The sequence below is a fragment of the Lynx rufus genome, unplaced genomic scaffold (genome assembly GCF_022079265.1).
Source record: "Lynx rufus isolate CCGP_SWC_20201006 ecotype Redwood Valley unplaced genomic scaffold, mLynRuf1.p SCAF_13, whole genome shotgun sequence".
In the NCBI taxonomy this organism is placed as follows: domain Eukaryota; kingdom Metazoa; phylum Chordata; class Mammalia; order Carnivora; family Felidae; genus Lynx; species Lynx rufus.
Window position 1 is genome coordinate 10,132,505 of NW_025814827.1, and position 12,883 is coordinate 10,145,387.

A 12,883-nucleotide genomic window follows, 5' to 3' on the forward strand; every position below is an offset into this window, starting at 1 on the left:
GACACTTAAGCAACTGAGCCCCTTAGGTGGCCCTATTTCACTGTTTAAAAATCAGGCTACTACAAAATTTTAAATTACCTATGCAATTCTCATTGTATTTCTAAAGGAGAAATTTAGAAATTCTATTTCTAAAAGAATTAGAATCTGCTTTCACTAATATGCTGATAAAAAAATGGGCACATCTGAGATTATTCCCAATAAACTGAATTTGGCTGTTAGTTATCAACAAGCACAGGGGCTCCTGGCTGGCTCAGTTGATGGAGCATGAGAGTCTTGATCTCAGGGTTGTAAGTTTGAGCCCCACTCGAATTTTTAATCTTATTAAAAATAAAATTAATTTGGGGCGCCTGGGTGGCTCAGTCGGTTAGGCGTCCGACTTCAGCTCAGGTCACGATCTCGCGGTCCGTGAGTTCGAGTCCTGTGTCAGGCTCTGTGCTGATGGCTCAGAGCCTGGAGCCTGCTTCCGATTCTGTGTCTTCCTCTCTCTCTGCCCCTCCCCCATTCATGCTGTCTCTCTCTGTCCCAAAAATAAATAAACGTTAAAAAAAAATAAATAAATAATTAAATTATTAAATAAATTTATTAAAAATAAGATTAAAAAAAAGAATTAAACAAGCACAAAGCCCAAACACTACTTACCAATTTCTCTACAATGAATATCACATCATTTTCATTTAGAATATTTTTCAAAGGGTTTGGTTGGCCTTTGCCGATCAACTGCCCTTGAACATCAGTCTGTTAAAAAAAGTTGTCAGGCAATGTTATATATACACACATATATTAGTGCAAATAATTTAAACACATAAAGACCAGTTGTAGACAAGTGACTAAAAAAGAAAATTTGAACAAAACATAATGTTCTAAAGATAAGATTTCATTTATTCTTTGCCAGGTTGTTTTTTCATGTTTAGATAAATCTAGCTCTTATGTTCACGTCTACAAATGCTTGAAGGCCACCTAAAGTGCACCCTGCCTTGTCGAGCCTTCCTTTGATTAGGATCACATGGACATTCTTTCCCTCCACTCATACTATATTTACAATCATGTCCCATATAATTAGCACTTTACTAAATATGCTCTTCTCTTCTGATTGTACTATGGAGTTTAGAACTTTTATCAATTTATAGGAACTTATTTTTCCATTCCTATTGCAAACATGTTTATTGCAGAAAAATCTGAAAACAGCTAACAGATTTTTTAAAACTCACATATAATTCTACTAGCTAGAATGATCATCACTGTAATTAGCCTGGTTGGCCTATATCTTGCCAGAACTTTTTGCAGACACATAAATTAATCTACTTAAGTAGAAATGTATTCAGCATTTAGATATCTACATAGGCTTTTGCTTAAAAAAATACAACAGACTAAATCATAAGCTTCTTGTCGTGCCATTAAACGTTCTTTGGCTCTACCATCATATAACGAATTCCATTTTCTTCAACATTTGGATAGTTTTAAGTTCTGTGCTATAATAAACAGCTAATAATCAACATCCTTGAATTCCTCTCTTAAGTATCCAGAATCACACCGATATTTTCAAATTGCCTTGCAAACATGCCATGCCCACATATTCGCATTCTAATCGCTTAGCACAACAGAGTATTTTCACTGTTTACTTTTATCATCTCACAGCAAAAATTTCATATGCTTATTGTTGACAAATATGTCTCATTATTTGAATCTGTTTAATTTCTCAGTTTGGATACTGAAGCATTTAGATACAAAGTTCAAAGAGCAAAGGATGATGTGTTTATTCTAATCTACTAGGTTCTTGAGTTTCAAGTCCCATTGTGGATTGAATATACCCCAAATGACATGGGGAGGTCCTAACCCTTGGTTCCTCTGAATGTGACCTTTAGAAAGAGGGTCTTTAATGAGGCACCTGGGTGGCTCAGTTGGTTACGCATGCAACTTTGGCTCAGGTCATGATCTCGCAGTTCATGGGTTCCAGCCCCATGTAGAGCTCTGTGCTGACAGCTCAGAGCCTGCAGCCTGCTTTGGATTCTGTGTCTCCCTCTCTTCTGTCCCTCCCCAACTCACGCCGCACGCATGTGTGTGTCTGTGTGTCTCAAAAATAAATAAACATTTAAAAAAAAGTTTCTGCAAATGTAATCAAGGTGAGGATTAATTTGGATTGGGGGGGCCCTAAATCCAATGACTGATGTACTTGTAAGGTGTGAAAGATTTAGACACATAGACACACACAGGAATACTATGTATTAACAGAGGCAGAAATCAGAGTAATGTGTCTAGAAGCCAAGAAACTCCAAGGACTGTTGGAAACCACCAGAAACCAGAAGGAGCCAAGAAAGGATCCTTTCCTGGAGCCTTCAGTAGGAGCATGGCCCTTCTGACACCTCCACTTCAGAGTCGTAGTCTCCAGAACTGCAATAGAATAAATTTCTGTTTTGGGGCGCCTGGGTGGCGCAGTCGGTTAAGCGTCCAGCTTCAGCCAGGTCACGATCTCGCGGTCCGTGAGTTCGAGCCCCGCGTCAGGCTCTGGGCTGATGGCTCAGAGCCTGGAGCCTGTTTCCGATTCTGTGTCTCCCTCTCTCTCTGCCCCTCCCCCGTTCATGCTCTGTCTCTCTCTGTCCCAAAAATAAATAAACGTTAAAAAAAAAAAAAAAAAAAAAGAATAAATTTCTGTTTTAAGCAAACCAATTTGTGGTTACAGCAGCCCTAGGAAACTACCACACACATCAAGCAAGAACTCAGATAAGGTGGGATTAATACATTTACCCGGATATACTTAGTTCCTGGGTTTGGTTAATGAAAATTCAAACAGTAAGAAACAACGCTATTTGTATTTTTCTTTCTGGAATTACTTATTTTTGTTCTTTGCCTATTCTTCTGTCATGATTGTCATTTTTCTTGTTGATTTTCATGAGTTTTTTATGTATTTCATATATATGAGTAATTAACCTTTATCTTATAGGACTATCTCCAGCTTATTTGTCTTTTAGCATACAATTAATTTTAGTTCGCTAATTATTTTATGGATCAAACTTTATGGGGACTTCACCTATGCAACACTTGGCATATATTAGATGCTTAATAAATCCATGAATATTTATAGCAGCTTTATTTATAACTATCAAAAACTATCAAAAACAATCCAAGTGTCTATCAACTGGTAAGTGGGTAACTGTCACACACTCAGTGAGGTGGTATTTAACAATAAAAAGGAATGAACTACTGATACACACAAAACAAAGATGAATCTCATATGCATACGCTCACTGACAGAAACCAGACCCAAAAGACTACACAGTGTATAGGCCTCACAGAGGCTGCCACCCCGGGGCTGACCACACTGCCCAGCCATGGTCAACTCCACCGTGTTCTTCGACATCACCATGGACAACAAGTCCTTGGACCGCATCTCCTTCCAGCTGTTTGCAAACTTTCAAAAATGGCAGAAAACTTTCATGCTCTGAGCACTGGGGAGAAAGGATTTGGTTATAAAGGTTCCTGCTTTCACAGAATTATTCCAGGATTTACGTGCCAGGGTGGTGACTTCACATGCCATGACGGCACTAGTGGCAAGTCCATCTATGGGGAGAAATTGATGAGAATTTCATCCTGAAACTCATAGGTTCTGGCATCTTGTCCATGGCAAATGTTGGACCCAACACAAATGGTTTCCAACTTTTCATCTGCGCTGCCAAGATGGAGTGGTTGGATGGCAAGCACATGATCTTTGGCAAAGTGAAGGAGGGAATGAATATTGTGGAAGCCACAGAGCGCTTTGGGTCCAGGAATGGCAAGACCAGCAAGAAGACCACCATTGCTGACCGTGGACGAATCTAATAAATCTCACTTGTGTTTTATGTTAACTACCAGACCATTGTTTTTGTAGCTTGGGAGAGGACCCCCCTCACCTCCATCTGCTCGAAATCTCCTATAATCTTTGTGCTCTCCTTGCAGTTCTACGGGCTCCATGTTTTCCTTACTCCCCTCCAAGTCTAGCTGGATTGCAGAGTAAAGTTTATGATCATGAAATAAAAACTAAACAACGCTAAAAAAAAAAAAAAAAAAAAAAAAAAAAAAAGACTACATAGCGTATGATCTTATTTTTTTTTAATTTTTTTTTTTAACCTTTATTTATTTTTGAGACAGAGACAGACATAGCATGAACAGGGGAGGGGCAGAGAGAGAGGGAGACACAGAATCTGAAACAGATTCCAGGCTCTGAGCTGTCAGCACAGAGCCCGATGTGGGGCTCAAACCCATGGACCGTGAGATCATGACCTGAGCCGAAGTCAGACGCTTAACCGACCAAGCCACCCAGGCGCCCCGTATGATCTAATTTATATGACACTCTGGAAAAGGCCAGAGACAAAGGGCTGACAACAAAGGGACATGAGATTTTTGGAGGTGACAGAAATATTCTAGATATTATGTCGGTGGCCATATGACCGAATGCATTTGTAAAAACTCATAGAACTGTACGCTAAGAGGGTGGAATTTACTCTAAACTCCCTTCAATGAACCCAACTTTTGAAAACAGAATGTTAGGATTAATGAGTTGTGTTTAAAGACCAAATAAATTGTTCATACCTCATAGATAAATGGGTCTTTATGGATTCCTTTCTTTTCTTCATCAAACTCCCTGAAATGCAGAACCACATGTGAAAAACAGAGCTACAGTATTCTGACATTTAAATTCAGAAGTTTGTCATCACTTTATCTCTGCATGACACCAGTGAGGAAAGTAAACACAAACCAGCCTTAATGCATGATTGGGAAGACAGAAAAAAGCAGAAAAAGAGTATAAGTTAGGAATAGAAAAAGGAAATGTGGTAGAGATTAATAGACTACTATTCACAACTCCTTCTCAGAGGCAGCAGGATCAGGTTACCCAGCTCTACTCTCCTATCTTCTGAAACACATATTCAGTTACTATTAAAATGTAATTTACAGGCTGACTTAAGAAGTAAAAAAAATCACTGGATTCTGATCTGCCACTGAATCAGTGGGTAACCACAGAAAAGTTACTTAAGGTTCCCAGCCCTAGATTTCTATGGCTAAAACAGAAACATCTATTCTCCCTCTCTTTATGAGCTGTCACTAAAAACTTAGTAAATTTCATATTAAACAATTCCCTATAAAAATGTAAACACAAAACTCTCAGATATCATTTAATAATTATGGTTTCGTTCAAGAAAGTTTTAAAATAGTCATCCCAAAGCATGTTAACTATAAACCATTAAATATACCAAAACGTATATCAGTCTGATCTATACTCCGAAAGAGAATAAATCTTTGGAGTCCTACAAGAACCCATCGGAATTGTTTCAGGATACCATTTATTATTAGATCTACTCTTACTGAAATAAAAACAGGAGAACTAGCCCTGTGAATGATTGGCTTTTGCCATTTTGGACGAGATTTTGATTTATTCTTAAAGATATTTTGTCTTTTATGTATCACTGAGAGATGTTATTTGATTATTCAACAATCATGTATATCATAGGCAAGAACTCTTCTTAGATGTCCAGGATATAAAACAAAAACACAGTCCCTGGTTCATACTCTTGACTGAAGTCTAAAGAGTAAACCAACAGTTACAACACAGGGTGCTGGGTGCTCCGACAGAGGTGAATGCAGGGTGCTGTGGTAGCACAATGGAAGACATTTTGCTAACACTAGAACTTTATCCTGAAAGCCAAGAGGAACTCACTACAAGATTTTAAATGGGAAACACCTTTCTGACCATGAGATGGAGGGTATAAAGGAGGCCAGGAAAACAGCTGCGAATAAGAAGTGACGATGGCCTGAACAGAAGCAATAGAGATAGAGGGCAAAGTGCTCCAAGTGACTGACTAGACAGGATGGGGGTGGAGGGTGGTGGAAAAGAGAAGTGACGATCTTGGCTCTGAGGAGCTCTTAATTCATAGGCTTAATTCAAGAATTAATTAATTCAAGAATTCAAGAGCAAAAAAGTCAGGTTGTGGGGAAAAGATGAATTCAGTTTTGCAAATATGGAGTTTGAGGTTCTCATGGAAATTTCCAGTAGGCAACTGGATACAGAGGCATTGTGCTTACAAGTAGAAAAAAAGAATAACATCCATGAAATAATTGGGAACTACAAAGGGTCTAAATAAAACAGTATCAATGGGGGACTGGTTAAATAAGCATTACACAGGCACAGAATGAAATATTATACAGCAGTTAAAAACAATGAGCTAGATCTATAGCGTGTCATACTGGAAGCCATTCAAGACATTATTAGTTAAAAAAAAAAGCCTAGAGCTCTTTCTATAATGTTCAAAAAATTGGCAAGCATTACTACTTTTGCAAGAAAAAGAAAAGCAATAAAGATAAATAATGAGGAGCGCCTGGGTGGCTCAGTTGGTTGAGTGTCCAACTCTTGGTTTCAGCTCAAGTCATGTCAAGTCAAGTTCGTATCTCAAGGTTTGTGAGATACAGCCCAGCATCAGGCTCTGTGCTGATGGTGCAGAGTCTGCTTGAGATTCTCTCTCCTCCTCTCTCTGCCCTTCACTCGCTCTCAAAATAAATAAATACATAAATAAACTTTTTTTTAAAAAGCCAAATTTTTTTTACAGAATAATGAAAAAGTATGGCATTTAGAAAATAGGAGGTTAGATTACATCAGTGGTTCTCAAAGTTGTGGTGTCAGGCCAGGAGCATGTTTCACCCGGGATTTGACAGAAAGGAAAATTCTTTGGCGCCACCCAGATTTACTAAATCAGAAACCCTGGAGGTGGGGCCCAGCCATCTGTGTTTTGACAAATCTCCAGGTGATTCTGAAGCAAGTTCAAGTTTGAGAACTACGGATTCGACTTTAAAGTTGGATGCAGAACTAGATGGACTCTCCTTTTGTACTAGCAATTCACTATAATAAAGTCTCAGAGCACAGTGAAATAACGGTATATAACAAAAACACACTATTACGTTATTATAACCGTAGCTCATGTAACGAACCGAAACAAATACATTTCACACCAGAAAGGCTCTAAACCGATGAAGGATGCCAACATCTAGTTTTCCGTATTCTGAGAAGTGCCTCTAACATATCCTAAGCTCTGTGCATTATTAGAACGAATAAAGGGCCTCCTGAAAAAACTTGTCACCTTCCACCTCCGTTGATAACGTACACTTGTTTTCGCCTATACGAGACTACAAGCAAGCCCCCACAGGGTCAACCCCACACTCGAACAGATAACCAACCGGCCATTCCCCAACTCCAAGACCCCAGGAAAGCTGCCTTAGTCTGTAACGCAGGCGCCACTGACAAGCGACAGAGCGTTTATCCCTAAAGCAGGGGCAAGAGGATTGGGGCGGAGTCGAAAACGACACCCAGGGACAAGTGCTGTCCTCGCACCCAAGGCAACAGCAAAGGCTACAACTCACCGCAGGAGACGAGAGTAAAACTCCTCAGCGGCTCGGTTCATTCGGGACCACATCATGCCCCAATTCGACTGCAGATCCGAAACCGCCAAACTGAACTGCGCGCCGGACGCTGACGTCCTGGGTCATGACCCCATCGCCGGGACTACTTTTACACCCCACCCACTCCCGACAGGCCCCGTTTGTCCACCAAGTTAATCTTTTGTTTTAGAGCACACCGCAGTTTTTCCTCTGCCAACAATTTTCCATTCCCGTAAGAAAAAGTTAAAATAAGTTGCAGCGGCTGAGAGGGAAAAGACACTTCGTCTCGCAAGAGTTGCCACGCCTCTTTATGGATTATTCCGCGGAAAGGAGTCCCTTATTTCTAAGCGATATTGTTGGCTTTGAAAGTGGGTAGATACCATAATTTGATGCGTGTGAAAAAATAATACGCTATTTGTTATTTTTATAGAGTGGTAGAGAGATATTTTATGTCTCTGGATGGTTCTGAGGCGGGGAAGGTTGGCGGACGAGTTGAAGGCTACAAATAGAGCGGAAGTGCTAGGCACTTCCTTTTCCTATAGGAGCCGCCGGGTTGAGAGGAGCGTGGCCCTCTCCTCTCCCCGCGATGGTGAGTGGAGGTCCATTCTGGCGAACTCTTTCTTGCGTTCGGGTCCCGGCAGAAATGTATTAGGGGGTTAGGACCCAAGCACTGTAGGGGAGAAAGCGAGGATAAAGGGGATGGAGGCATCACCTGTTTGTGGGTTGGAGCTGGGTAGTGCGGCTAATTTACGGCAGCCATTTTAGAGGCAACGTGGGCGTCCCAGGAATGGGCGACACGGTCGCTCTCAGGTGCGGAGGAATCTTTGGGATTCTAGTTTCCTTGCATCGTAGAAGGCGTGAGTTCTACCGAAAATAGGGAAGCTCTTGGGGCCTAAGACTGAATCGGGGCCATAATCAGTTTTGGGCTTTGTATTTTCAGGTGTTGTTCAGGAAGGAACATTTTCATTTTTGCCGAGGCAGATTTTATTAAAGACCCGCATATCCACATTTTTCTGAATACTCCTATGTGTTCATCTTAACACGTGCCTCTACAAAAACTTCATCATCTCCTTAACTTAAAAGTTGCTCTAATTGGTGTTCTCTAAACCTATGAATTTTTTAGCCAGGTATAGTTAAGTGGAAAAAAAAAGACCCTATACTTGTGATGCTTGGATGATAATTTGGACAAAATAGCACTAGAATGTTCGATGGTAGTGTTGTGGACATGGGGAATGGAAGACGAGGCAGTAGTTGGGCTTTAAAGTAATAAGAGAAATTTCAGAGAAGGTGGTCTGAAGGAGGGTGAGGAAGCATGCAGATTGTTTTTAAGATGAAGACTTACCTCTGGGGGAGAAGGGGTATGCCCCTGGGTGTAGGTACAGACAGTAGCATCTGGAAAAGTGTGGGAGATGAAATCCAACAGATTCTGTAGGCTATCCTCAGAAATTTAGTTTTGATTTCAGGTGTAAGCCTTTGGAGAAGGTTGAGCAAAAAGAAACATGGCCAGTATTTGTACTGGTAAGTTGTGTGATACATGTTTGAGATGAAGGGGGCCAAGGGCAGAAATTTGAAGGAGAACTGTAGGAGACAAGATATGCTGACATTTGGGGTTGAAGAGTTTATCTAGATGGTAGTATTAAATAGCATTTTCGAATCTCACAGTATGCCTTGAATCGTTTTTGCCGTGTAAGGCCTGGTTTGAAAGCTTAATGATCAATTTTGTGCTTGAACTTGAGATTCTAAATGTTACAGTGTAAGAATGTTTTGAAGTTAATAAACGTAATGTGTTGGTAATAGCCTCTGTTTCAGCTCTGAGTGTTGTCTATCTCCCCAAATTCCAGTCTCCTGTAATTGAGGTTTTAATGGTATTGTTGATGCGTGACCATAGTGCCTTTGGCTTTGTCAATGAGTATCTTTTCCTTTTTCCCAGGCGTGTGCTCGTCCATTGATATCCGTGTACTCCGAAAAGGGGGAGTCATCTGGCAAAAATGTTACTCTGCCTGCTGTATTCAAGGCTCCCATTCGACCGGATATCGTGAACTTTGTTCACACCAACTTGCGCAAAAACAATAGACAGCCATATGCTGTCAGTGAATTAGCAGGTAAGGATTTTTCGAGGATTGATGTTTTAAGACCTGCTTAACAGCAGTGATGAAATAACACTCCATTGGTCCGTGTTTCTGAAGCACATGATTTTCCTGGATGTTCTGATGCTGTTGCTACCATGCATAATAGTCCTATATTAGTATGATTGGGTAGCTAAAACTTGTATTTCTTCCTAATTTCAGGTCATCAAACCAGTGCTGAGTCTTGGGGTACTGGCAGAGCCGTGGCTCGAATTCCCAGAGTTCGAGGTGGTGGAACTCACCGTTCTGGCCAGGGTGCTTTTGGAAATGTATCCTTTGTTCCACTATGTAGATGGGTCAGCTCTTCGGGAATTTATCGAATTGAACCTGGCTTGTACGTAGTTGAAAATATTTCAAACATACTAATAGTGTCCAGGTGAAATACTGCTCTAGGCAGACAGGGGCTTGGCATTAGGAAATTTTGCTTGCAATGATGTCGTAATTTGCGTCTTACTCTGTTCTCGGCGACAGTTGCCTGCTGTCAGTAAGCTGGTTCAGAAGGGTGACGAAAATTCTTACTGAGCAAGACATGATCTTTTTTTTTAATTGCCAAAATTTTGAGAAATGAGATTCTTAACTGGGAAAATAGATGTGTCGTGGGGGCCGCATGTTCGCACCAACCAAAACTTGGCGCCGTTGGCACCGCAGAGTGAACACAACACAGAAGCGATATGCCATCTGCTCTGCCCTGGCTGCCTCAGCCTTACCAGCACTGGTCATGTCTAAAGGTTTGTAGATTTTGTTTTACAGGACTGGTACAAAGTACCCTCCCCACCCCCCACCCCCCCAACCATTTCAATCATGTTAATGATCTGTGTCAATTCTGTTCATCCCAGAATGCCTGACTAGATTTTCCTTTTCTAAATAATAGTTCTGACCACTTAGGCCGATAGTAAGTCATCAGTGAAGACTGTGTAACTGGGAAACTAATAGAAATACAGGGGTTTCATATATTGGCAAACTTTTCCACTCAGTTCATCACGTTCCTACTCTGCAACTGTCAAAATGATGAGATTCCACTTAATTGGTCCGTGTTTCTGAAACACATGATATTTGTGGAAATTCTGACTTGGCACATTGTATTCCATTTTGCTTTTGTGGATTATATGAAATGTTTCTCAATTTTTCAAAAGGTTCGGGGTAACTAGGTTTTTGTTAATTGGCTCTGTCAGGTCATCGTATTGAGGAAGTTCCGGAACTTCCTTTGGTGGTTGAAGATAAAGTTGAAGGCTACAAGAAGACCAAGGAGGCTGTTTTGCTTCTTAAGAAACTTAAAGCCTGGAATGATATCAAAAAGGTAGGTTTAATGAACAAATTTCCCGTTTGGTGGTCCTTAATCAGATTTTAAATTTCAAAAGATGACTGGAGGATAGTGTAACTTGAGGGGCTATGAGAACAAGGACTCTAAAACCTTATAAAACTTAGGTTTGAATCTTGCCTGGCATTTACGGTTGCATGTGAATGTTGGACAATTCATCGTGGCTCCTTTCGTTACAGTGGAGACTAATTACTTGAAATCACGTTCAAAGATGAATTACTAAGGTCATGTTTTAATGAGAGTAATAAATGTTCTCGCTTTTTAGGTCTATGCCTCTCAACGAATGAGAGCTGGCAAGGGCAAAATGAGAAACCGTCGTCGTATCCAACGCAGGGGACCCTGCATCATCTATAATGAGGACAATGGTATCATCAAGGCCTTCAGAAACATCCCCGGTAATTGTACTGCTTACGCATGTTTTGCTTGTCCATACTATGCAAGTTTACTCAGTTTTTACTATGATGAGATTCCACTGTATGGTCCGTGTTTCTGAAACACATGATTTGGTGGAACTTCTGATTCTCAGCTGAATGAGTATACCAGTGAAGGTTGGAACTGCCTGATTAGTAACATAGCTCTCAGGTACCTTACATAGCACGAAAGTAGTACAGAAGATTTGTGTTTTTGTGTTGAGATACAGGCTCCCTAATTTTCTTTTTCCTTTAAAAGGAATTACTTTGCTTAATGTAAGCAAACTGAACATTTTGAAACTTGCTCCTGGTGGGCATGTGGGACGTTTCTGCATCTGGACTGAAAGTGCTTTCCGCAAGTTGGATGATCTGTATGGCACTTGGCGTAAGGCTGCCTCCCTCAAGAGTAACTACAAGTGAGTATTGTTGGCCTTCATGTCTCAAACACGGGTGTTTATGCTGCAGATACTTGTATTTGCTATTGGTTTGCATGTTTTGTGAATAACGAATGTGGTTTTGCCATGTGCCCTCATGTACAGATAGGATATGCCAAAATGGTGAGATACTCTGAGAAGTTGATAGTGTAGTTGAAATTAACTCAGGAGAGCTTCGATTGTTAGTGAAAATTGGGAATTGAGCATCTTATTGTCAGCATTTTTTTTTCTCAGCCTTCCCATGCATAAGATGCTTAATACAGACCTTAGCAGAATCTTGAAGAGCCCTGAGATCCAGAGAGCCCTCCGAGCACCACGGTAAACTTGTGATACTTAATCTCATTCCAATCTCTTACCATTTGTTATTTGAGAAACATGAATAATGTGAACGAAGTTGTTAATATTGTAATGTCTACTTTTGTGCAGCAAGAAGATTCATCGCAGAGTCCTCAAGAAGAATCCACTGAAAAACCTGAGAATCATGTTGAAGCTGAACCCATATGCAAAGACAATGCGCCGGAACACCATTCTTCGCCAGGCCAAGAATGTAAGTGATAATTTGGTTTTTGCTGGTATGTTAAGTTTTTAGAAAGGTTTGATTCTTAGGTTTTCTTCTTAATTTGTTGCAGCACAAACTCCGCATGGATAAGGCCGCAGCAGCCTTAGAAGCCAAATCCGAGGAGAAGGGCGTTCCAGGCAAGAAGCCTGTGGTCGGGAAGAAAGGAAAGAAGGCTGTTGGTGTTAAGAAGCAGAAAAAACCCTTGGCAGGAAAAAAGCCTGCAACGACCAAGAAACCAGTAGCTGAGAAGAAGCCTGCAGAGAAGAAACCCACCACGGAAGAAAAGAAACCTGCATAAAACTTAGATTTGTTTATTCCATAAAAGTTAAATCATTTTGGACAGCTAATTATGAATAAAGGCCTAATCAAAGACCGTAAGAAACCTGACTTGTTGGATGTGTTTGTGAATCTTGGTTAGAATTTTATTTTGTTGCCCATAATTCCTGTCTTTTGCTTCCATTTTTTTTTTCTTTTTTTTTTTTGGTCTGGTATAAAACTGGACTTTGCATTGTAAATCCATGCAGGTGAATGGAAACAAGAACGCTGCATAAATCCACGTGAAAATCCAGTTTGTAGATAACAAGCAGATGGCTAAAAGACTGGTCTCAGATATGGAGCTATTAGGATTTAGCAACCCT

General features: G+C 40.6%; 2 protein-coding genes, 4 non-coding genes and 1 pseudogene across 6 annotated transcripts in view; 6 read left to right on the forward strand and 1 right to left on the reverse strand.

The window, feature by feature from the left end:
- The window catches only part of ZWILCH (zwilch kinetochore protein), a 37,938-nt gene extending 30,432 nt beyond the window's left edge, over positions 1–7,506 (reverse strand). Inside the window, exons 1-3 of the mRNA XM_047074907.1 lie at positions 7,381–7,506; positions 4,564–4,615; positions 640–735 (exon numbers count right to left, since the gene is read on the reverse strand). Coding sequence (XP_046930863.1) covers positions 640–735; positions 4,564–4,615; positions 7,381–7,436 — 204 coding nt within the window. The 5' untranslated portion in view covers positions 7,437–7,506. The remainder of the gene's footprint in view (positions 1–639; positions 736–4,563; positions 4,616–7,380) is intronic.
- Positions 3,327–3,813, forward strand: LOC124508470 (peptidyl-prolyl cis-trans isomerase A-like; annotated as a pseudogene).
- On the forward strand, positions 7,435–12,623 carry RPL4 (ribosomal protein L4). The gene is made up of 11 exons (XM_047075674.1): positions 7,435–7,501; positions 7,941–7,987; positions 9,329–9,500; positions 9,687–9,793; positions 10,114–10,252; positions 10,697–10,821; positions 11,108–11,237; positions 11,512–11,668; positions 11,921–12,004; positions 12,113–12,233; positions 12,316–12,623. Exons 1-11 carry the CDS (start codon positions 7,435–7,437, stop codon positions 12,541–12,543), a joined length of 1,377 nt encoding a protein of 458 aa, XP_046931630.1. The 3' UTR covers positions 12,544–12,623.
- On the forward strand, positions 9,543–9,613 carry LOC124509017 (small nucleolar RNA SNORD18). The gene has a single exon (XR_006961378.1). It is a non-coding gene; the product is annotated as a small nucleolar RNA SNORD18 (small nucleolar RNA).
- Positions 9,951–10,049, forward strand: LOC124509018 (small nucleolar RNA SNORD16). The gene has a single exon (XR_006961379.1). It is a non-coding gene; the product is annotated as a small nucleolar RNA SNORD16 (small nucleolar RNA).
- On the forward strand, positions 10,525–10,596 carry LOC124509015 (small nucleolar RNA SNORD18). Its single transcript, XR_006961376.1, has one exon. It is a non-coding gene; the product is annotated as a small nucleolar RNA SNORD18 (small nucleolar RNA).
- On the forward strand, positions 11,296–11,365 carry LOC124509016 (small nucleolar RNA SNORD18). Its single transcript, XR_006961377.1, has one exon. It is a non-coding gene; the product is annotated as a small nucleolar RNA SNORD18 (small nucleolar RNA).
- Positions 12,624–12,883: the final 260 nt, after the last annotated feature.

Bases quoted from the DNA above. Each gene is read 5' to 3' on its own strand.
- RPL4 (XM_047075674.1), top strand. From the start codon at position 7,435: ATGCCCCAATTCGACTGCAGATCCGAAACCGCCAAACTGAACTGCGCG. The intron at 9,794-10,113 runs GTATCCTTTGTT...CTGGGAAAATAG, and splicing joins GCCAGGGTGCTTTTGGAAAT to ATGTGTCGTGGGGGCCGCAT. The intron at 12,005-12,112 runs GTAAACTTGTGA...ACTTTTGTGCAG, and splicing joins AGAGCCCTCCGAGCACCACG to CAAGAAGATTCATCGCAGAG.